The 24,525-nt window shown below is 47.3% G+C and overlaps 1 protein-coding gene across 19 annotated transcripts in view; it reads left to right on the top strand.

Annotated features, from left to right (window-relative positions):
• Positions 1–22,371, top strand: part of Synrg (synergin gamma) — a 77,277-nt gene extending 54,906 nt beyond the window's left edge. For 7 of the 19 annotated variants that reach the window (XM_060387125.1, XM_060387111.1, XM_060387124.1 and 4 more), the window contains 8 exons: positions 1,771–2,229; positions 4,580–4,743; positions 5,582–5,635; positions 6,199–6,295; positions 8,376–8,524; positions 17,100–17,210; positions 17,569–17,604; positions 18,718–22,371. In XM_060387125.1, coding sequence (XP_060243108.1) covers positions 1,771–2,229; positions 4,580–4,743; positions 5,582–5,635; positions 6,199–6,295; positions 8,376–8,524; positions 17,100–17,210; positions 17,569–17,604; positions 18,718–18,849 — 1,202 coding nt within the window. In that variant the 3' untranslated portion in view covers positions 18,850–22,371. The remainder of the gene's footprint in view (positions 1–1,770; positions 2,230–4,579; positions 4,744–5,581; positions 5,636–6,198; positions 6,296–8,375; positions 8,525–17,099; positions 17,211–17,568; positions 17,605–18,717) is intronic. The other 12 variants (XM_060387128.1, XM_060387121.1, XM_060387114.1 and 9 more) reach the window with 4 other exon arrangements.
• The last annotated feature ends 2,154 nt before the right edge of the window (positions 22,372–24,525 follow it).

Genomic DNA, 24,525 nt, shown 5'->3' with positions numbered 1-24,525 from the left:
GCAGGAGGGTCTTGAGTTCACGGTTGGCCTAGGCCGGTTAGTAAGAGCATGTCTCCACAGAGAGCTGGAGGTGTGGGTCAGTGGCCAGGCCCTTGCCTAGTGTGCCCAAGGCCTGGTTCAGTCCCCTGTGTGACAGAAGGGTGAAGAGGGGAAGAACAGGAGCAGAACAGCTTTTCCTAGGAACATCACTGAAATGGTGAGTTGCCTTTTTATTTTCACTCAGAACTGAGGCTGCTACGTGTGTTGTTCTCCAGGCACTGAACGATCTTCCATACACATCCCCACAACTGTCTTCACAACCTTCCAAATACATAGTCTCCTCTCCACTTCATAGGTGAGCACACAGGCTTCAGAAAAGTACACTGGGGGCTGAGATGGAAGTCCAGGGCCACACTGAACTCAAGGCTGGTCGTGCCCTGTGCTAAGAAATTGAGTAGGTGATAGAATCAAATTTAGCTCTGTCCAGACTGAAAAGCTCTATTCCCTGTCTTCTGTTACCTTATCATTCATTCATTTTTCTGAGACAGCCTGGCTGTTCTGGAACTCACTCTGTAGACCAGGCTGGCCTTAGAAAGCTGCCTGCCTCTGCCTCCCGGGTGCTGTGATGGAAGGCGTGCACCACCTCAACCAGCTTATTTAATGTATACAAAGAAGGTGGTGACCCCTCATTCATTTCCTCCCCTCCTCAGGGAGTGTGGGAAGGGAGATACATGACTGAAGCAGAAACAGCCCAGGTGGACCTCAGACTTTTCACTTGCTGGCCTGGAATTCAGAGATCCACCCGCCTCTGCCTCCTGGGATTAAAGGCTTGCTTTACCACACACCTTTGCTTCATTCTGGGTTTTTTTGTTTTGTTTTGTTTTGTTTTGTTTTTTAGGACTAAACTAGTTCAGGTTGATTTTGGTTTTTGTTATATTCTATCTCAGCAATAGGGTATCCAAACTACCAAAATAACAATGAGGTAAGTGTCTGCCTGATTAAACCCCATGTGTGTCTTTGCCTGACATAGAATTTTCTAGTAATTTTTTCAAAGTTAGACGAGAATGTTCTTACTTTTTGTTTTGAGAAACTGGATTTTTAGCTCATCATATTTCCTATAATTGTGCTTAAGGGAAACACTGTCCAACACAGTCTAGACCAAAGGTGACATATTTTAGGAAAGAGATGTGTAAGTATGTCTTCAAGTGTAAAATAATTCTTTAAATGATCTGAATCTTCTATCAAGCCGTGTATACATGGCTATGTAACCTACCTTTGTAGTAATTTTTTACATATAATGGAAAGAATTTTTGTTGTTTTATTTTTTTGAGACAGGGTCTCTTTGAAGACCTAGCTCTCCTGGAACTCCATGTAGACCAGGCTGGCCTCAAACTTACAAAGATCTGCCTCCCAAATGCTGAGATTAAAGGTGTGTACCACCATGCCCAAGTAAAGGATTCTTTATAATCAAATATAAGTGCTAGCTGAAAATTAATATGGCTTCTTAAGGTTCAAATGGTACAGCCCCAACTCCTTTCATTTTAGTACAAGCTCTGACTATGGTTTTTGCAGCATGGCATGTGACTGGTGAAATGTTCTAGGCATTTTGCCTAACTTAGGAGCTTGCGTCTGGCTGTGGGGCCTTACTTCCCTTTCAGATGTAGAGGGTTTAAACTGTGCTGCTTTTGGAAGCTGTAGTAGCCATTTTGCAGGGAGCACACTCAGAAGCCCTGAATGGTCAGAGAGGGGTGATGCACCTCAGGGCAGAAAACTCTCTGTCTGTCCTCTCAGCAGGAAGTGGGGCCTCCCCAGCCACCTCAGACCTTCAAAAGAAAGAGATCTCATTTGGCAGTTCTGAAAACATCACAGTGTCATCTCTCTCCAAAGGAACGGCCTTGGCAAGTGAGGATGCTCTTCCAGAGACTCCCTTCCCAGCTTTTGCCAGCTTTAAAGACATGATGCCTCAGACCACTGAGCAGAAAGAGTACGAAAGTGAAGACTTCCAGGAATTCACAAGGCAGGACCTACCCATAGTGGACCGGAGCCAGGAGACCACGTGTCCGAGCCCAGCTTCCAGTGTCACCTCCCATGAGACCCCCAAGGAGTGCTCAGACGACTTTGGAGAATTTCAAAGTGAAAAGCCCAAAATCAGCAAATTTGACTTTTTAGTAGCCAATTCACAAAGCAAAATGAAGTCCAGTGAAGAAATGATCAAAAGTGAGCTGGCAACCTTTGACCTTTCTGTTCAAGGTAAGAATTTTCTTCCTGTGGGCTTGTTCCGCTGTAATGACACACCTCCTTTCCTGAGAATAAAACAGTGATTCTTAAAAACCAGGCATGGTGAGGCATGTCTGTATCATAGCATTCGGGAGGCTGAGGCAGGAGGATCATGAGTTTGAGCTCAGCTTGGGTTGTATAGCAAGCTTTAGGCCAGCCTGGGCAGCATAATGAGACACTATCTCAAAAACTAAAAAAAAATAATTTAAAAGAAAAGGTAAAATGATGGTTCTTTGTTCAGCCGGAAGTAGATGTCCCAACTTCTGAGACTGGGGTCCTTTCCCTGGAGCTGAAGTTGGGTCGCTATCCCCTGTATTTGCTTATTAAGAAAGAGCAAGGAGAACGCGGCTTTTGTTTGCTCCCTCATTTGCTTAGATATGTGCTGTGTGCCAGGCGTAGTAGCACACGGCTCTAATCCCAGCACTCAGGAGGTAGAGGCAGGAGTATCTCTGTGAGTTCAAGGTCAGTCTGGTCTACATAGCTAGTTCTGTACTATGAAGAGAGACCCTGAGTAAAAAAAAAAAAAAAAAAAAACAAAGCAAAGCGTGCTATCTAAAATAGCCAAAGATGTGGTGGATTTGATTATTTTCGGAGCAGGTTACATCTGCTCTTATTTCCCAGGTTCAATATGGCAGTAGGTCTGCATTCAACCTCTGGGTATGTTGTTTGTTTTATCATTATTTTGTTTTGTTTGACACAGGGTCTCATGTAGCCCAGGCTGGTCCCAAAACCATTGTGTAGCAGAGAATAACCTTAAGCGCTTGATCCTTCTGCCTCAACTTCCCAAGTACTCCTATGTGCTGGTGCATACCACTATGCCTGGCACTGAGTGCATATTTGTTAATGTATTGTGGGCACATGTGCCAGGGCATGCACATGGAGGTCAGAGGACAACTTTTGCAAGTCTGTTTTCTCCTTCCATCATATGAGTCCTAAGTTTGTTGGGCTTGGCACCAGGAGTCTTTACCTTCTGAGCCAACATGCCCATGAATGCATTTTTTTACAGGGTTTCTCTGTATAGCCTTGGCTGTCCTGGACTCACTCTGTAGAGCAGGCCGGCCTGGAACAGACAGAGATCCACCTGCGTCTGCCTCCCTGAGTGCTGGAAATGCAGGCGTGCGCCCCCATGCCTGGCTCCATGAATGCATTTTTAATGATCTGTTGGGGGTCAGAAGAGATGGTTCTGTGGCTAAGAGAGTGTACAACAAATAATCTCAAGGTCAGCACCTAGCCCCTACATCAGGTGGAACAGCCTGTAACTCTAGCTTCCAGGAAGATCCTACGCCTGGCCTCTACGCGTAAATGTGCGCATAAACGTGTGCACACACAGACACACACGGTTACTTAAAAATAGGAGGCTGGAGAAGTGGCTCAGTGGTTGAGAGCCCTTGTCCCTGCCCAGGTTTGACCCTTGATTTCTGACATCCACACGGTGGTTCTCGGCCATTCATAGTTCCAGTTTCAGGAACTCCAAAGCCCTGACTTCTGTAGGCACCAGACATGCATGTGGTGCACATACATGCACAGACGAACGCTCATACATAAAATGAAATGAACACATTCACTAATAACATTTTAACAAATACTTTCTAAAAGCTCTCTGGGGCTGCAGAGGTGGCTCAGTGGTTAGGAACATGTGGTATGTCAGATTTGCTGGTGTACTACTCTTTTAATCCCGGCACTTGGGAGGCAGAGGCAGGTGGGTCTCTGTGAGTTCAAGGGCAGCCTGCTCCACAGAGTGAGTTCCAGGACAGCCAGAGAGACACAGAGAGTAATTAAAATTCACGAAAATCAGTACTTTTAAAAAAGGTGTCTGTTTTAATCAGTCCATAACCTGAAGTAATAGCAAACACTTTTAGACACTTGATGGGGGTGATACCTCTCAGTCAGAGTCTCTACCACATCTTTCTCCAAATCCTCTGCTTCCTTGCTGCCCTCATTTCCTGTCTCTGAAGCTCTGGATCTGACAGGAGAAAGCCAGCCTGCAAACAAGGAGGCACAATGGTACAAGCCTCCAGCCAATGACAGGAAGGGCCTCCTGATTCCTAGACACCCGTATTTACAAAGGCATTGCATCTGAACACCAGTCATTTAGTCCTTAGAATTATGTAGTGGAGTGACAGATCAAGGAAGAGTAATGAAGGAAACTAAGGGCTCTAATCTTACTCTTACGAGAGAGTAAGATTCAAAGAACTTGCCAGACTGGATTTCAGAATGCCTCTTGACATGACCGTCTGTAAAAAGATGGTCACATCAGCAAGCAAGTCCCTGCTTGAGCCAGCTGCATAATGGAACCTTTGTGCTGACTCTTCCCTCCACCCAGGATCACACAAGAGGAGCTTGAGCCTGGGGGATAAAGAAATAAGCCGCTCCTCTCCTTCTCCGGCCCTGGAACAGCCTTTCAGAGACCGCTCCAACACTCTGAGTGAGAAGGCAGCGCTGCCTGTCATCCGCGACAAGTACAAAGATCTGACTGGCGAGGTGGAGGTAAGCGGGGCGGCTTTCTGCACAGGAACAGGTAAAAGGAAAGCTGCCAGAGCCCCGAGTACCACAGGAAGAACACTTCTTCGCCTTCCTGGGGGAGGGTGAGGAGGAGGCTGTACACCAGACTGCATTAGTCCAGGATGAAAATGCTCCCCATGTGTGGCAGACACTAAAAATTGAAATTGTTCATGGGACTTTGTAAGGAGAGAAATATTTAAGAAAATCTTCTTCAAAGCTTACACTTTATCATCCTACTGAATTTTAAAGCATCGACATAGAGGAGGGGAAAATGTTTGGGATCTTCTGTTTCTGTTTGTGGTACCTTAAACATCTCTGTTCCTTGAAACACATACAGATGTACACAGCAGCAGTGAACTATGGAATGGAAAGCTGTAGTTTTTATTCTGTGGAGTTTTTGTTGTTGTTTTGAGATGGTCTCACATAGCACTAGTTGGCCTAGAACTCTCCATGTAGACCAGGCTGGCCTTAAACTCACAGTGATCCTGCCTCTGCCCCCCAAATGCTGGGATTTGAGCGGTACGCCACCGTGCCCGGCTGAAAGCTGTTGTATGGCACTGGTTCATAGACAGATACCTCCATGGGGAGAAACTGGATAGAAGTTTACATTGTTCTGACAAGAACAAGTGAGGCACCATTTACACAGAGGCCGCTGTAAGATAGGTCCTTCATGTTCATATTTCTTGTCTCTCAGTGGAATTAAAATGATAACTGTGTTTGCAAGAGTGCTTTCAATAGAAAGGAGTCTTCTAAGCCTTTGAAGTCGTAAACAGAGGACCCTGAGGCTGCCTGTTGAACTCAGTTTCTTTTCTAAAACCCACAGGAAAATGAGAGATACGCGTATGAGTGGCAGAGATGCCTGGGGAGCGCCCTGGATGTGAGTATGCCGCTCCTCTGCGTCTGCGCAGTCTCTTTGCACTGTCCTGTCCCCTCCTCGGTTCCTCTGAATGATGCAGGCAAACATGAGGGGTGCCTTACTTCCATCACCAGCACAGCATGACAGTCACTTGGGGAGAGACAGTCAGGAGTTAAGGAGGCTGCTCCTCCAGAGGACCCAGGGTCAATCCCCAGCACCCACAGGGCAGCTCACAGCTGTCTGTAACTCCAGTTCCGGGAGTTCCAACACCCTCACACAGACATACATGCAGCAAAACACCAGTGCTCGTAACATAAAAATATGTTTTAAAAAAGAAAATACCATGCATCCTTCAAGTTTACAGTAGTAAAGACTGGCTCATTCTATGTGTCTGTCTGTCTGTCTGCCTACCTCTTCCACAGAAGTGAAGAATAGTTTCTTGAAAGTTAAAATTAAGTCCTTAGATTTGTCTCTGCGTAAGCAAATGCACACAGCAGTCAGGCATGGCTTTTATACTGGTTGGGTTTTCTACTAATGGGAAATTGATTTGTGGTGACCTTTATGATGTGATTCCTTTCTTGTAGGTCATTAAGAAGGCAAACGACACCTTAAATGGCATTAGTAGCAGTGCTGTTTGCACAGAAGTTATCCAGTCAGCCCAAGGCATGGAATATCTCCTAGGTAGGCCGTTTGATTTTTCACATAGCCAAACCATGACATGGTGCGTGAGGATGAGTGTTCTCTCATTCTTGGTATCTTAGGGCTGTGCTCTCCCACAGACCCTCACTAGCAGCTGCATTCATAGGTAAACACTGAAGTCATGGGCACTAGCAACTTTTACTTAAAATCTTTATAGTGAAGTTTTCAAGTCTTTGTTTTATATCTGCATCTATAAACTATGTCTGTGGGGGCTGAAGAGATAGCTCAGTGGTTAAGGGTGCCTACTGCAGGCAGGTGTGGTGGCACACACCAAGAGGCCGGTGGCATTCTGTTGAGTTTGAGGCCAGCCTGGTCTACATGGTGAGTTCCAGGACAGCTGGGGCTTTTACACAGAAAAACCCTGTCTCAAACCGCCCCCTCCAAAAAAGAGAGAGAGAGAGAGAGAGAGAGAGAGAGAGAGAGAGAGAGAGAGAGTGCGTGCCTCCTACTTTTGCAGAGGACCAGGGTTCAGATCCCTATACCCATGTTGGCTATCTTATAACTGCCGGTAAATCCAGCTCCAGTGCTTCTAGGCACTTTTCTGGCCTCCAACAGACTGCACACACATGGCTATGTAGACCAGGCTAGCCTCTGCCTCTGCCTCTGCCTCCCAAGTTCTGGGATTAAAGGTGTGTACCACCATGCCCAGCAAGAAATATAATTTTAAAAACTGAAATTTCTAGCACATAGGAGCCCAACAAACTGTTTTGTTTTGTTTTGTTTTGTTTTGTTTGAGAAAAGATTTCTCTATGTATCCTTGGCTGTCCTGGACTTACTATGTAGACCAGGCTGGCCTTGAACTCACAGAGATCCACCTGCCTCTGCTTCTACCACGGCACCTAGCCCCAATAATGACTTTTTAAAAGATTGAGGATTCAGTATGAATTACTCTATTATGACACTAACATTCAGATTTTTTAAAAATTTATTTCCAGTTTTAGTTAGTGGGATTTTCCTGATTCACCCAAAAAAAAAAAAAAAAAAAAAAAAAAAACTCATAAAGAAATCTGAACTAGGGACTGGAGAAATGACTCAGCAGTTAAGAGCACTTGACTACTCTTCCAGAGGACCTGGGTTCAATTCCCAGCACCCACATGGCAGTTCAGAACTGTCTGTAACTACAGTTCCAGGGGCTCTGACACCCTTACACATACCAGCAGGCAGAATACCAGTGTACATAAAACAAGAGAAATAAATAAATCATTAAAAAAAAAAAGAACGTTAGGGGGAAAAAAAGAACTTTGAAGTAAAGAGCCGAATAGCTTGCACAGCGTCTTCTGCTCACTAAACACTGTTTGAGCCTTCTACAGTATTGTATTAACCAGAGGCCCAGGAAGGTTCATCACTTGCCCCAGTATATGTGGGTAGTAAGAGGTGGGACAGGGTTTTAGCTCACAATGTCTGTCTCTGGACTCTGTGTTCCTCCTTAAAAGCTGTATAGCAGCACTAGGCAGCACAGTGGTCTGGTGATGGCCGCATTAGAGGCCTGAGGCTGTGTCTAGTGACCACCTTAGAATGAGGAAGTGCCCGGCACCTGTTCCTCATGCGTGGAGAGTTTGGCCTGATTAAAGACGACAGGAAAAGAACCATTCTGGTAGATCAAGGAGGCTCACATCTTGCGGTTTGAATGAGAGGGGCCCGCATGGACTCACAGGTTTGAATACTCGGGCCCCAGTTTGTGGAACTGTTTGGGAAGGATTAGGAGGTGCGGCCTTCTAGTAAGAGGTGTGTTGTGGGCAAGAGTCTTTCAGGCTTCAGAAGCCCCCGCCATTTTCAGTATGCTCTCTGCCTTCAGCTTGGAGTTTGAGGTATGAGTTAGCTGTTCCAGCCACCATGCCTTCACGCTGCAGTTACGGGGGGTTGGGGGGGGCAGCATCATATGTCCAACTAAACACTTTCTCCTACGCATTGCCTCAGCCGTGGGGTTTTATCACAGCCAATACAGATCTCTCCTCGTAGCCCTGTCTGTGCAGTCGTGTCCCTCCTAATCGAGTCAGCAGCAAGCCACAGTGCTGCCTCATCTCTGCTTCCCCGATGCCTAACTCTACCCTCTGCTCCTCAGGTGTCGTGGAAGTGTACCGAGTAACCAAGCGCGTGGAGCTGGGGATAAAAGCCACTGCCGTGTGCAGTGAGAAGCTCCAGCAGTTGCTGAAGGACATCGATAAGGTGTGGAACAACCTAATCGGCTTCATGTCGCTCGCCACACTCACAGTAAGTCTGCTGGACAGTTCAGCGCTTGCTCCTTCGTCCGGGAGTCTGTTTGGAAGCAGAGAATATGTTCCTATGACTCATTAGAGCATGAATGTGCTGACTGGATTGTGTTATGTTGATGGAGGTCTGAGCTAGCAGTTCCAGACCGGCTTTGGAGAGTTCCAAGGCCCCCTGTACCTCGGAAAAATAGGAGTGTAGGACAAAATCTTTATCTGTTTAGTGTATGTGTGTGTTTGTGTGAGAGAGAAAGAAAGAAGTGTGTGTGTGTGTGTGTGTGTGTGTGTGTGTGTGTGTGTGAGAGAGAGAGAGAGAGAGAGACAGTGTGTGCGTGTATCTGGGTGCATGTGCCACAGTGAGTGTGGAGGTCAGAGGACATCATGTCTGTTCTCTTTCTTCCTCGTATAAGACAGGGTCTCTGTTGTCAGCCTCTGTGCAGACTGGCTGTCCCACAAGCTTCTGGAGGTTCTGCTTGCCTTCTCAAAGCACGAGGAGTGTAGACAAGTGGCTTTAGCACTCCTGGATTCATAGGGTTCTGGAGAATTGACTTCGCGTCCCCACGCCTGCACAGCAAGCACTTTGCCCACCGACAGTCTCCCAGCACCAGTCGTTCTTAATTCTTACATATATTCAGGTTTTACCAAAAAGTAATGGTTTGAGTTCATCCCTTCGCACCTGACTTAGTGCCGTCCCTTTGTGCCCCTCAGAAAGCTGTGCGGTAGGCATCGCACAGCTGGCCATTCACCGCTGTTAATACTTCCCTTGGATTCACTTTTCCATGTTCTGAGTGGCGGTGCTCTGAATCAACAAGTGACTAGCTTCCCCATGGGGTTGTAGTCCCCCAAAGCGGATGGAGAAGGCCAGACTGTGTCCACATGCATGCAGGCCGCGTGGCTGCTGCAGCATTTCCCGGGGAGCTAGTTCTCCAGGTAGCCCTCCCGGCAGGGTCGCCCCTCTTCAGGAGACAGGAACTCGTAGTGCCCCAGCTGACAGTCCAGCGGCAGCCGGCTGTCCCATTGTGCCCTGAACAGCAGGCCTCTCAGTCGCGCTGCTTCTGGCCTGGCGTTAAGTTCTTAACAAGGTTAAATAAGGGGCTCAAGAGATGGCTTGTAAGAATTGGAACTGCTCTCGTTTGTCGTTTTTCTCTTTGGTGGGGCTAGGGATGGGCCTCAAGGCCCATGATGGCTAGAGAAGTTACCTGCGACTGAGCCACACACTCCTGTCTAGTTCTTTCCTTTCTTTCTTCTTCTTCTTCTTCTTCTTCTTCTTCTTCTTCTTCTTCTTCTTCTTCTTCTTCTTCTTCTTCTTCTTCTTCTTCTTTTTTTTAAAGCTCTTATTAATCTGTCCTTTGTGCGACCACCTAACTGTTCTCTTTAAACTCTAAATCTGATTGTTCCGTGTAAGTTTCATTCAAAGTCCTGCAGTGGCCCCCATGGTCTTCATAACATCAGCCAAACTGCCTAGCTCAGGTAGAGCTTTCCTGCTGCAGAACTCGGCTGCTCTGCTGAGCTCTGCCCCGTTCTCCCCAGAAGGCATCTCCAGCGCCCTTCCTGTGTGGGTGTCGTTAGCACCTTCTCCCTCTCTCTCTCTCTCTCTCTCTCTCTCTCTCTCTCCCTCTCCCTCTCTCTCCTCACAGCGCTTGCCCCATTAGTTACCTTTCTTGTTGTTATAACAAAACACCTCATTGAAGCCACCTAAAGAAGGGATTATGTGCCCCTGTCCTTCCGTCACGGCAGAGAAGGCTCCTCTCGCTCTGGTGGGAGGTTGAGACAGCTGCGCTCACTGCGTAGACAGGAATGGAGTGGGGGTCTGTGGATGCTGGTCCTCCCACTTCTTATCTCCTGTGCTCCAGTGTGCTGAGTTCCACTGTTCGCTGTGTTCACAGCATAAAAACTTGATAGTCAGGGGAAGCTAGGTTATCGCTGGCAACAATACCAGGAAGGATTTCTTCTGTCACCTCTCTGGCTTCACCTGAGCCCAGCACTTCAGGGGTAGCCCGGAAGTAGTGCTGAGTGCTTAGGGGACTCACACACCCAGTAAGGTCACCAAGAGAAGCCAGCAAAGCGCAGTGTTGTTCTATGCAAAAGGGAAAAGTGGGAACCCGCCTGCAAGTCCCAACCCAGAGTAAGTGAAGTGATCCAGAGTGGTTCTTCATACGAGTGTTGTGGGCATTTTGTCAAGAAGCACCTGCGAAACAGCGAAACTGTCACCACATGGGGGCTTAGTGATGAAATCCATCTTTACAAGGATTCTCTGTCTTTCTCAACTATTTTTAATGAGTATTTGTTGCATTTGTAATGGGAAAGAAATCCTTCCTCTGGTAGAGAAATTTCTCATTGCTTTCACGCACTCGAACCCCTTCTTAATTACCTTTTGGTGTCACGGCCACTTCTGCTTCAGCCGTCCTGGGTTATCCAGTTGGCTGAACTGTTGGCTGGGCTCTTTAACTCTATTAAACCTACACAGCAACTTGCCACCCTTACTCCTCCATCATCCTGTCCTGAAGCAGGAAGTGCCGGAGGCATCCGGCCTGTTCTGTGTGTCATTCTATCCTGAAAAGGGTGAGTTAGGTAGGTAAAACCAAAGATGTGCAAAAGTTTTCGCTGGGGAGGACAGTAGAAGGGCAGAGCATAAGGTCACTAAGGAGCCAGCAGCAGCTGGTCCTGGCACTCTGTGAATCCGAAGTCAGCTCTCTTCTGCACCTTCCCCGTGATTTCCCTCCCAGGGTGGTGGAGCCATTTACAGCCTCCCACTTCCCACTTCGATTTGAAGCTTCCTTGTTTTGATGGCCGTCCGTCCTCCCTCACTGTGCTTAACGCCTTGAAAACTAGATATCCTTCCCTCCAGCCAGCCCTCCTGTTCCAGTGCTGCTGGAGAAAACTGGGCTGGGTTGGAACGCTCATCTTCGATTGCCCAGAGTCTTAGAAGAGAAAATACCCTCCCCCAAGCCCCAGTGCATCAGCCAAGTGCATGTCTGTCCTTCCAGTTAGGATGAAGAGTGTCCATCCTGGTTGCTGGCCTGTGTTCATTTCGTGAAGTAGCTGCTGTCACCAGGAAGCTGTTTTCCTCGGGGTGCATCTGCCCCAACTCCCAGGCACCTGTGCTCTGCCACTCACAGTTCATGGAAAGGACTTGCCTTCTAGGCTCTGCTTTGTCATGCCAGGCCACTTTATTCACACACTGCAAAACCTTAGCAACACTGTGCCATGGATTTTGTGACTTTTCTTACCTGCTGAGTTTTGGCCCCGTCTGTGCCCTGTGCCCTGTGCCCTGACAAGATGTGGACCATTAAATCCTCCCAGACAGCTTCCTGTGCGTCTTCCCAGTCTCCTCAGCTGCAAGTTTTCACACCGAGAATCACTTTGTCCAGACCTTTTTAAAGGAAGCCAAGGAATTTGATAGTGTTACTTTGAAGGAAGCCTGTCACCCATTTACCTAGAATGTTCTGCCCCATTTAACATTTGGTGGCTCTAACTCCACAGGGGGAAAATGTGAGGTAAATGGAGAAGGGGCTTCATATTCATGCCTTCTCCTCAGACTCTGTTGGTAAACATCCATTCCCAGCACCCACATCTAGACTCTTGAGCATAACTGTACTGGCTTTTCAGACACACGTAATGGCCCAGAGAGTCCTCGTCTCACCTCTGAGGTGTCTGGATGTGTGTAGAGTATACGTGAATACCAAGTGTTCACTTCCTGATTAGCCATGCACTTCAGTTATATATAGCTGCTGTTTTTTACCAGGGTAGCTATGACAGAGCAATAATTGTTCTCTGTTCAGATACTTTTCTAGATTATGCCAGGTCATTTCCTCTTGAGAATGGGCACATGGGTCCTCAGTCTACAAACCTCAACTTGAATTACCCACTGCGTGAGGAATGGCATGTATCCCACAGAAATATAAGGCATAGGTTGCCATGAACAAGCCTTTACTGTAACAGAACCAACAGAGAGAGCCATAGAAATGTCAGTAGCATCTGAACACAGCCCTGAACCCATTAGTCCAGCTGCCACACAACTCTAAAAGACCCAGAAAGTTGGCATGAGATGCCCAAAGCCAGCACGTCACTGCTAGAGAGAGGCATTGGTGACAGTGGACTAAACCTCTGAACCTGTAAGCCAGCGCCAATTAAATGCTTTCCTTTATAAGAATGGCCACAGCCAGGTGTGGTGGTGCACGCCTTTGATCCCAGCACTTGGTGAGGCAGAGGCAGATGTGTCACTGTGAGTTTGAGGCCAGCCTGGTCTACAAAGTGGGTTCTAGGACAGACAGGACTACCTAGAGAAACCCTGTCTCATAAAACCAAAAACCAAACAAAACAAACCCACCAGCTGTATTACTTTATTCCACCCAAAAAAAGCCCCATTTGTAGTCCATATGTAGGGATGCCTGGGTTGGGTAAAGCAAAGTACAGTTTCAACTCCAAAATGTGGCTTAGTAGCTTATTAAACCAAAGGAATGTTACACAGCAAAACCCTTTTATGCTCTGGGTGATTGTGGACTAAAGCTCCCTCTTGTGGTCAATGCAGGCGTTTCTCTGGTGGAAAAGGCCATCTAGCACAGTGAGGTGTGGTGAGATTGCGGTGGGGTGCGGGCTCTCTGATGGTGAGATTGCAGTAAGTGTTTTCTGTGCTTTAAATACGTTGTTTTGGGAAAAAAAAATCAGAATAGTTCATGTGTTCAGTAAGAACTCCGCAGTTTACAGCAGGGCCTGGGATCTGACAAGGTGTTTGAGGCAGCATTCCCTGCCATGTGGTGAGCGGCATGTGCAGTGCACGCTGTATGTCCAGCACAGAGGGCTGCGGTGACATCACGTGATGCAGCAGGAAGTGCCGCCAGAAACGCCTCAGGTTCATTAGCATTTGATGCTGAATCAATGTTTGGTGGTTTCATATTCAGGAACCTTTAACTGTTGCCAACTTTCTGTAAACCCCACATTCCTTTAAAGAGCTGGGGCACGGTGCTAGAGAGAGGGCTCAGCAGTTAGGAGCACTTGCCGTGTGTCTCAGTCAGTGTTCTGTCGCCGTGAAGAGACACCGTGAACCATGGTGACCCTTAGGACAGAAAGCATTTAACTGGGGCTGGTTACAGCTCCAGAGGTTTAGTGCATTGTCGTCATGGAGGGAAGCATGGCAGCGGGCCAACAGACATGGCGCTGGAGAAGGAGCTGAGAGTTCTCCATCTGGATCCGTAGAGAGCAGGCCTTCAACAAGGCCACCCCTCCTCCCAGGCCTTCTCAAGTAGTGCTGCCCCCTGATGACTAAACAGTCAAACATATGACCCTACGGGGGCCACTCTTATTCAAGCCACCATACTGCTCTTAAAGAGGACCTGGATTCAATTCCCAGCGCCCACATGGTGGCTAACAACCACCTGTAACTTCAGTTTCAGAGACTCTGACGCCCTCGTCTAGCCTTCAGTGGTCCTGGACACATGTGCTATGCAAAGACATGTGGACAAACTTTCATACACGTAAAATAAAAATAAATACTTAAAAAATAAAATGCTATATAATGTAACTATGTTTTCATCCTTACTAAATATGTGAAATACTTGCCAGAGCTGACAGTCAGTTTACAGCGGTCTAGAGCAGGCGTGACTTATCATTTGGCCATTGATTGGTGACGCGTTACTACCATAATATAGTCCTCTGCTTATGGGTATATGTTCAAGAGGACTATTTTTGTTTGTTTGTTTTTTCTGCCTCCTAGCTGCTGGGATTACAGGCATGCGCCACCTCCACCTGGCTAAGAAAGCTAATTTTATCATTTGGGAGACTAATTTAACCACGGGGTGATTTATGCAGGGCCTACTGTTCTCAGGGCAGACTGCAGTGTGCCCTTTCCATTTGCTTTCCTGTGCCCCCCATGAACAGATACTAAAGGGCTTTTATTAATTTCATTAGTCCCAGTTTTTCCATATTCTAATCATTTCTCCAGTAGACTCTGATCCAGTAACATGATGTCAAACCATTCCCGATGCTTAGAATTAGGGTGTTGAAACCAGAGCAGTCTTGGGTAAATGCAGAGAGGGTTAGCCTGGAGCACTGGTTCTGCCGCTGGGCAGCTCTTCCCAGCGCCATATTCAGTGATGTCCCACAGCCAGCCTGAGTCAGCCATGATAGAGGAGCTCAGAACACGGAAGTCAGCGAATGTTTCGCAGGGGCTTGACTGATTGTTTTGCTGGCTGTTTACATTTAAGAAGGTGGCTAGAAAAGTGCTGATAATGCAGATCTTAAATGTGTCCAAAGCCATCGCCATGAACAGCACAAAAGCTAAGGAAATGAGCCGGTGCCCAGCAGACACTCAAGTCTTTGACCAGCGAAGTCTTCAACATGTTTTGGTTGTTTCAGTTTAGTGACGTCTACTGAGGGTCAGGGGAGATGACTCCGTGACTAAGAGGACCGGCTGCTCTTATGGAGGGCTCAAGGGCTCAGGTTCAGTTCCCAGCACCCACACGGCAGCTCACAACCATCTTTAACTCCAGTTCCAGGGGTCTGCCGCCCTCTTCTGGTGTCTATGGGCACTGCCTGCATGTGGCACACAGAAGTACAAGCAAACAGAACACCCATCCTTCTAAAAGGGATTAAGAATTTAAATCACCAATCTTCATGCCAGTATTCTATTTACTTGTGGAAACAAATAAAAGTTGACTATGAATTCAAAAGATGGGCAAAAATGAAAATCCTTGGGCAATACGGAAGTTACAATGAGGTGAACATACTCTCTGCTATTTTGGTTTCCAAGGTTTTGTCTGGTTGGTTCAGTTTTGGTCTTTAAGAGGGGTCTCACTATGTAGCCCTGGATGGCCTGGAACTCCCTCGTAGACCAGAGGGGCCTCACGCCAGCTCACAGAGACCTATCTGCCTTTGCCTCCCAAGTGCTGGAATTAAGGTCCTGTGCCATGAGGTCTGGGAAACATTCAGAATATTTTTGTCCCTAACTAAAGTTCCCTCTTGCTGTTTCAACCCGTTCTAATTCCAAAAGCCACCACTGACCTGATTTCCACAGCCAGAGAGTTCTTTGTTTTACTACTTTATAATAATTTACTTTTCTTTATATGCATTGCTGTTTTGCCTGTTTCACACATGTATGTCTCTGAGAGTGTCAGATCTTGAGTTACCAACAGTTATGAGTTGCCATGTAGATGCTGGGATTGAACCCAGGCCCTCTGGAAGAGCATCCTGTGCTCTTAACTGCCGAGCCATCTCTCTAGCCCCATTTTAATACTCTATAACTGTGAAGTGATGTCACATGATAGCATCTTGTGCCTGGCTTGCTTAGTAGCATAATACTGAAATGCAGCCATGTGGATTAAATATCACTTTGCTTCCTGGCTGAGTAACAGTCTATTGTATCAACATACTACGACTTGTTTATCCGTTTTCTTATTACTAGACACTTGTTAGTGCCAGATTTGGCTAATATGGATACAGTTGCTATGAATGCTTTTTTTTTTTTAACAAGATTTATTGACATATTTTCCATTCTCTTAAATAAATATCTGGGAATGAAATTGCAAGCTCATATAGCAAATGCATATTTAATCATTAAGAAATTGAGACCTACCCCTTTAATCATTGCACTCACCATATTTTATAGGGTTTTTGTGGTTGGTTGTTTGTTCGTTTGGGAAGGGATAAGCTAGATAATGCCTGTAAAGAGCTGGGTACTTAGCCTAAGCCTGCCAGGCAGATATTCCATTTACCGTCTGTAGCTGCTGACTTCAAATCTCTGCTAGCATTAGCTGGGCTGTACGTCCCTACCACGCGTACTTCTGACAACTGAGCCCAAACCAAACTATCATCTCCTCTGTTTGGGCTTAAAGAGAATCTTCTCATGTGCCCAGACCTCCCTCCTTTCATAGCTGCCCGTGCCCCAGCGCCTGGAGTCTGCTGCCTCACCAGCCCGTGCATGAGTCCTCCCGCCTTCCCCTGTGCTGCCTTGGTTCTGCCTTCCACCAGTCCTTCAGGCATGGCTTAAGGCCCGTCTGCTGGTGACCCTGCCTTGAGAAGGCAGGTTTGTACCTGTGATGCGTGTGTGGTCCTGCCTCGCCTCCTTCCATTCCATTCTGGACCCCTGATGCCGTGACCTCATTGCCCACCCACTCCTCGGCTCACCCTAAATTCTGTCTCATAGCTGGACTTTTGCTTAGGTGTCTTTGCTTTGTGCTGCTATGTGTTAAACATCCTTCCCTTATCCTATTCCCAACCCATCAAACCATTGACCCAACACCCTCACCTCCTGTAGCCTCGGTGCTCAGGCAGGATGATTCTGAGTTCCAGGAAGCGTTCTCTAACTGTGTCTGTTGAGTGCCTGAACACCCAGCACTTACCCCAAACTAAGTAATGGAGCACTAATGGCCCTGCATTGCTTGACACTCCCTAGCTCCCCCCTAGACCACGGGGTCCCCAAGGCTAGAGAGTGGTCCTATCCCACAGCCATTGCTAGCAGATGGACCGTAGCCACTCCTTGGCAGGGCCTGGAGCTGGTGTTATTAGTTGATTTAACTTTATAGTTGGCCTACATAGCATTCGAAATTGCTGTGTCCTGACCCATCTTTCTCTGTTATCCTCAGCCGGATGAAAATTCACTGGATTTTTCCTCCTGTATGTTACGGCCTGGGATTAAAAATGCTCAGGAGCTGGCTTGCGGGGTGTGTCTCTTAAATGTGGACTCCAGGAGCCGGGTAAGTCCTTGCCTTGCCCCTTCAAGTGGCAACGTTCATTCCTAACATGACTTGGGGGGCAGCTGAATGTAGCCCCCTTCAACAAGCTCTGTGACCAGCAGTGGGGATGTTGAAGTCTAGAAAGTTCCATAGAAGCAGATCTGTTTTTTCTACCGGGCAGTGGGGGAAGCGGCTGAGGGCGTGGACAAAGTCGTTCCCTCCCTGCTGAGCAAGCATTTAGCCCTTGGGTGGGCGGGAGAGAAAAGGTCAAGTCGGTGTGGATTCACCTGGAAGCAAGAGTTCTAGGGAGTTTTGTTTTTGGTTGGTTGGTTTTTTTTTTTTTGTTTTTTTTTTTGACCTTATGGTTTTAACATTTCAGAAAGAAGAGAAGCCTGCAGAAGAACAGCCTAAAAAAGTATGCGCCAGTTACACGTTACTTTAGTGTCTCCATCTCAGTCTTGTGTGTGAGGGGACAACAGATAATTGTGTTGTCGTCCTGGACTGTGCCAGTCCTGCATCCCCCGCTGACTCATTTCTGTCCCTGTAACGTTTGCTCAGCTCAGCCGACGTGTCTGTGTGGAGCCGCTGCTGTCTTGTGTGCATGCTCGTTGCTGCTAATCGGCTTCTGGTGTGGTCGTTATTTTTCTCTGCCACGAATCAGCACCAGCTTCTGGAGGACTCCAAGTTATAGTGATGTAGAGATTGGAGAGCTTCAGGATTCAGTGGATGACGGACAAAAACAAATCATTTGGGTTTTAGGATTTTATCTGCGGTGTTTAAGAAAAGAAACTGCAGAGTGTTCCGTGGGTAACTGGAGCTTCAGATGAGCGGACTCTCGCCTGTACTCAGTTGTCAACTCCCAATGGCTTTAGACTAGTGGTTCTCAGCCCTCCTGACGCTGTGATGCTTTACTAAACTTCTTCCTTTTGTGGTGACTCCCAACCATAAAATTATTTTGTTTCTACTTCATAACTGTAATTTCGCTACCATTATGAATCGTTACACAAATATCTGATATGCAGAATATCTGATATGGGGTCGCTACCAACTGGTTGAGAACCACTGCGTTAGAATTAATATCAGTTGATTTCTAGCTCTTTTAAATGTTTTCAGTCCTGATAGGACTGTCCTTAGCCGTAGATCTCTAAGGGGCCATGTGTTATAACAATGGCAGCCTCCAGGGAGGGTGGCCTTTACAGTGAGGGAGACAATTACCCACAGCCCTTGGCTATTTTAGCTCCTGTGTCCTGCCCCTTCCTTCTCTCCTGTAACCTCTGCCTGCTTTTTCTGTGAAGATTAGGCCCTTTGCTGAAACTAGGTTGAATGGTACCAACTTATACGCCTTTAATTAGCAGTAGAATAAATAAAACTTTCCTACTTGAATCCTATAGCAACCTGCTCAGCTTTTATCTCTGTGTGCCATTCGGGCCTCAGCCTCCGTGACACCTGGGGAGTGCCCGTGGTTGCTGCTGACAAGCTCTTAGATGTAGGAAGAACCTGACTTGCCCCATATTTCTATTTCTGGCAGGCATTCAACTCGGAAACAGACAGTTTCAAGCTGGCCTATGGAGGGCACCAGTACCATGCTAGCTGTGCCAACTTCTGGATTAACTGTGTTGAACCCAAGCCTCCCGGCCTCCTCCTGCCAGATCTGCTCTGAAAAGCTGCTCAGTGAAGCTCCAGAGGACTCTTGGTTATTTCTGTCACATGACTTGGGGTGACAGGGATCAATAAATAGAATGCAAGCACTGCAAAGTTCCCTTCCATCAGTCTCTTTGAAGTATTCCCCAAGAGGTAGGGTGGAAAGCTGCCCATCAGACAACCTTTGATCCCTGCGTCTACCTGCCCCTCTTTGAGACTTGAGGTAAATTGCTAAACCCAAACTGCACGAGGCACCGGACACTTGCTTGCTTATCTCCCTCTCGTTTTTTATTTTGATGTTGGTTTGATTTTTTTTTTTTTTTTTTAAGGCTAGGGTCTTGATGCGTACCCCTGGCTGACCTTGAATTTGCAGCAATTCTCCTGTCTCTGCCTCCCTAGTGCTGGATCACAGGCATGTGCCACCATATCCTGTCTCTCTTGTTCACATAAGATATTTTAAAATGTGGACCACAGTTCTCTGTGAGGAGTAATCTGCTGCTAAAGTGTTTAAGATGTGAAAAATTAACAAAAGAAGAAAAAATACATTATCCCGGGACTGGAGCCTGCAAGTTTGCATCCAGCCAGTTCTCGTTTATATCTCCAACTATGGTTCCATGAAGCACAGCGCATTTCACTGCATTCTACTTGAGATGAATAAAAGGGGACTCGCGATTAAACCCATGCTGTCCTGGTAAAGAAAACACTGCTCGCTCTCTCGCTCGCTCGTCTCCACTGGATGGCGGCAGGCAAGGAGGACACTGCAGTCACCTCTTACCACACCTCATCCTCTTCCCTTCCCTGAAGCTCAGCTCTCAAGGAGCCCCTCCCTGCTTTGATAGTCCCAGAGTCTATGTCCTGCATGTCCTTCTCCTTGGAGCCTTTATTGAGAACACGCTGTTTGACTTCAGCATCAAGACTGGCACAAAGCGCGGTGTTTTCCCTTCAGGCAAAATCTGTAGCAGCCATGGGACAAAATCTTTTTATAGTGACCTCTCTCCACACTCCCAAAGATGACCGCACGGGGCCAGCAATGCTGTTCTTGGCAGGATTTCAGGAGATACCCGAGAATGACCTCAGGGTGAGAGTGGAGTTCTGGGCCTTCCGCAGTGGCTCTCAACCTTCTAATGCTGTGACTCTAAGACAGTTCCTCATATTTATTGTGACATCCCCTAGCTACATTATTTTCCTTGCTCCTTCATAACTGTAATGTTGCTACTGTTCTGAATAATAACGTAAATACATGTGTTTTCCAATGAGGTGACCCCTGTGAAAGGATTGTTCTACCCCGCCCTCCCCCCAGGAGTCACAGCCCATAGGTTGAGAACCACTGACCTAGTGAGAACAATAAGGGAGGGGTGTGTGTGTGTGTGTATCTCAGATGCAGCTGAGGAAAGCAGTTACCAACCACTGAATTTTCAAAGGAAAAAGTTCATGCTGGTGTAGAAGTAAAGAAAACGCATAAAACTATGAAAAGAGAAGCTCAAGCGGTTAAAGGGTGTAATTCTCAGGAGGAGCCAAGCAGTCTGGGACACCTGTTTCTCTGGCACGCTGGCTTTGGGCTTTGGGAAGGACTTTGCATCTTATGGGCTTCACTGACCTTAGTTTTTATTTGGGAATCTAAAATGTCTGCTTTTGCCTCTCTCACTGCTGCCTTTGCATGACCCGCCATTTCCCCTTCCAGGACGAAAGCTAGGGGGATTCTATATTGCTCCATCTTGTTCCTGTGTATTTTCCCCAAGAGGTGGATTCTTTTCTGTTGATGCCACTTCTCCTTGGCCTTGCTGTAGACCAGAATGCAGGGAGTGAATGGAATCTTTTCTGTTGACGCCACTTCTCCTTGGCCTTGCTGTAGACCAGAATGCAGGGAGAAGAGCTGATGTATCCATTCACTCATCTGTCCCTCCCACACGATGTCATCTCCAGCTACCAGCATCCAGGCAGCGGTCTGTATTGTGACCACGTGGCCTTTCCCTCCCCGGGCCGGAGGGCTGAGGAGGCTCCACACACGGGTGGACTGGTTTTCAGCAGGCTCTTCTGCTGAACTCGCTAGTGTCGGTCTCACCATGGCCCAGAGTAACAAACCAGCCTCCAGTCTGTCTTCTAGATTATTTCCTTGTAGAACCTGCAGTAGGATTGACCTTAGCATTAAGAATGTTGCCAGTTTACACTGCGTTCACACTGCTGAAGCGCTTTCTGGAAATGCTATGGGAAGTCTTTTCTGCACAGTGCCCGGTACCCATGGCGTCTGCTAAAGTACCTGTTAGCCAGATTGTCTCCACTCCTGGATGTAGTCCAGAGCGCCTAAGTTAAAGTCTCTTACCATCGAGATAGTCACTCCTCAGGAAGTGCCAGAGGAAAACCCAGTGGATGGAAGTAAGCAAAAAGCCTTTACCGCGAAAGTATTGACTGTTTAACGCTTCAAACGTTTAGTTGGATAACCCCGCCAGAAGTTCAGGGAGTGCAGAATATTAGCCAGCCGATTTTGTTTGCGTGTGTGTATTAAAATGACTCACAATGCATTCAGCTTCACCTCGGCTCAGCTCTTGTTAGCCAAGAGCCTGGTGTCCTTGGAAACAGTAACCAAGGTTACTCATCTCCGCACTGTGCATTGTTAGGCAGCTTCCCCCACTGCCTGCGCGGCCATCACTAAGCACTTGGTTGGGTGCCGTGCCTCGCGTTTTCTGCCCTGTGGACTGGCGTGTCACCTGTGTGGGCATGCTTGAGACGGAAGAGGCTCCAGGCGCACTCGGGTCGTCGGAGCCTGCCTTCTCTGAGTCTGCCAGCTAGCTTCCCATCTGGGAAACATGTCTTAATGTTTTCTGTTGTATACATATTTTTAGGTCAAGTTTGGATTTTGCTTTTTATTTTTGGTCTTATTTCCAGTTTGTTTTTTTTTTTCCTATTTATGTGTCATCAAAAAGATTTCTTGAAAACAGAAGTCTGAAAGGCTTGCTTTGCGTCTTGGGCTGCTCTGAGAATTCTAGTACCTTTGAGGTCAGACACCCTTTGTGAACAGTTAACGAATGAACTCTGACATCTTCAGACATTCGTCATGAAGGGGCCATTGCAGCCTGTTGCAAACATTCCAGCCGATGCCAGATTGTGGTTAAGATGTGTGTAATGTGTGGCTTTACGTCTAGATTGGGTCCATTTCCTTGCAAAAGGATGCACCAAATAATATTGAAAAGCCCTCTCTTTCCATAGTCCAGCCAAGGAAATAAATAGGGCTTATGTGAAACAGCTCGCTCTTAAGCCACTTTGCCTCTCTAACAAAGTATCATTATAATAAAAATTTTACTTAGTTCCATTCTTCATATGGTGAATATAGCGCAAGTGGCTTAAGAGCATTCACCTGTGATCCCTCGCATCAGAGCCATGACAGAGGCAACCTGGTGAATGTCACAAGCCCCCCAAAACAGCGGTCTTAGGTGTGATGTGGAACACGGTCCATATGTTAAAGGATGGCATGTACAAAGCTTTTCTCCTTTGTCTACATTCTAATAAACAACTGCTCTGATTGCCCTGTTTATACACTGTAAAACTGGGTGTGTAAGTCGTCTCAAGGTCTGTTCTGAAGTAGCCCTTGTCTTAGCAGGGAAGACTGCCGACTGCAGCTCTTTCCACAGAGCAGTCGCTGGGGCGAACCCAGGACAAAGCGCTTGGAAGGGCGTTAGACCCTGTGTGCTCGGTCACATCCCGTACTAACGTTTAACCAGGAGGCCTTTTTAGGGAGAAGAGGGGGTGTTCCTGTGTCTGCATGTTCCTTTCAGAGGACAGCCTTGGGGGTCACTCCCCAGGTGGGGAGAAAGCAGTGGCCTGGAACTTAAGCAGGCCCGGACCTGGCTGAAAGGGCCCAGTGATCCCCCGTGCTGAGGTTACAAGTGTGTGCCACCATGCCTGGCTTTTCTTCATTTTTTCCTTTTATTGAAAATAAATTGTTTTGGGCATGGTACAGCACACCTTTGATCCCAGCCCTTGGGAGGCAGAGGCAGGCAGATCTTTGTGAGTTCGAGGCCAGCCTGGTCTACAAAGTGAGTCCAGGACAGCCAGGGCTACACAAAGAAACCCTGTCTCAAAAAACCTAAATAAATAAATGGAAAAGAAAATACTTTTTTCTCATAAAATACATTCTGATGGTCTTCTACTCCTAGTTTTCCCCATCTCCAAATCTACTCCCTTTCTCATTAGAAAACAAACATGCTTCTAAGGGATAACATGAACAAAAAACACATCAGAGTTGGACAAGACAAACAAGGAAGGGAGCCCTAGAGAAGGCGTAATAGAGATCCACTCAGGAACTCCGTAAAAAAACCACTAAGCTGGAAGCCATATCTCCACAGAGGGCCTGGTGCAGACCTCTTCAGACCGAGTTCATATGAGCTTTGATCATGTTTCCTTGGTGTCCTCCATTCCCTCTGGCTCTTACACTGTCGTCCTCCTTTTCCATGGGCTAGGAAAAGGCCCCTGGGCTATCCAGTTTCTGGTTCTTGGTCGCCCAAGCAGTGTTGGGTATGGGTTCCGTCTTGTGGAGTGGGCCTTTAGTCAAATCAGATACCAGTTTCTCCCACAAGTTTTGTGCCACCATTGCCCTAGCTATTTTGCAGGCAGGGAACTACTGTAGATTAAAAAAAAGTGGCTGGCTTGGTGTTCACGTTTCTCTTTTTGTAATAATGTACCAAGTACCTTCCAGTACCAAAGATAATAGAGCCCTGGGAATGGGGACAGAGTGAGGAGAGGCCACACCAAAAGATGAGACTTGGAGATTGGACTTTCGGGGATGGAGGGAGAGTGAAAGATCTGTGCTGAGACTGCCTGTGGGCTCCCAGGGAGTGCCTGCTGGAGCAAAGGAGTGGGAGACACCGGAGCTGGGGTCAGGGGGAAGGGGGGGGGGGGGCTGCAGCAGGGCTTTGGCTGCAGAGCTGTGGATGAGACCGGAGGATTGGGTTTGGAGGAGCAGAGGGTGAGGTGAGGCTCTGCAGTCAGCCTGCCCGCTTCCCTGTAGGAGTGTTTATCCAGCGTTTCTCATGTGGGTTCTGGGAATGGCACCAGGTCCTTACGTTTGCACAGGAAGCCCTTTGCCAACTGAGCCATCTCCCCAGCTCTAGCCAGGATTTTCACAGGAATCTTTCCCTTAATTACAATGTCGGCAAGTATTTTCTTCCTGTGGTACAATGGTTACTGTGGGATGTATGCAGAGACTTGACTTAAGCTTGGCTTCATTGCTAAAATAGCCAGGCTCCACGGATTGCTTTTTGGCAATTTGCTAATGTTGCATATATGTTCCTCTGATTTCCCAGGGCAACTTTCAAAAATGCCTATTTAGATAAAGATGGGTATGTGTAAGGGTATATAAATAGTATAAAACAAGAAAAGGTAAATTGCTGGAATACCATTGCCATAACCCAGGTAAAATCTGCAAGATAGAATTCATTTCTGTATGTTACTGGCATGTTTGGGTCTTGTTAAAACAGATCAAAAAGCCAGAAAACCGCTTCATGAACAGATGACCTGGCAAATAAAATGAAACAGTGCTCTGGGCTGCCTGGCCCCCCGCAGCCGCTCAGGACAGCAAACCCTGAAGCGCTTGCTAAACCTGTGCCGCTTCCCTGGCGGGCTGTGCCGGGAGGTCTGCTGCTCTTTGCTTGAGCAGCAGAGGTCTGCGGCAGATAGAGGCTTCCTGCGTTTCTAGGAGAGC

The sequence above is a fragment of the Meriones unguiculatus genome, chromosome 7 (genome assembly GCF_030254825.1).
Source record: "Meriones unguiculatus strain TT.TT164.6M chromosome 7, Bangor_MerUng_6.1, whole genome shotgun sequence".
Lineage (NCBI taxonomy): Eukaryota > Metazoa > Chordata > Mammalia > Rodentia > Muridae > Meriones > Meriones unguiculatus.
Note: the sequence above shows the minus strand (reverse complement) of the source record. Positions and strands in the feature narration are given on the sequence as shown.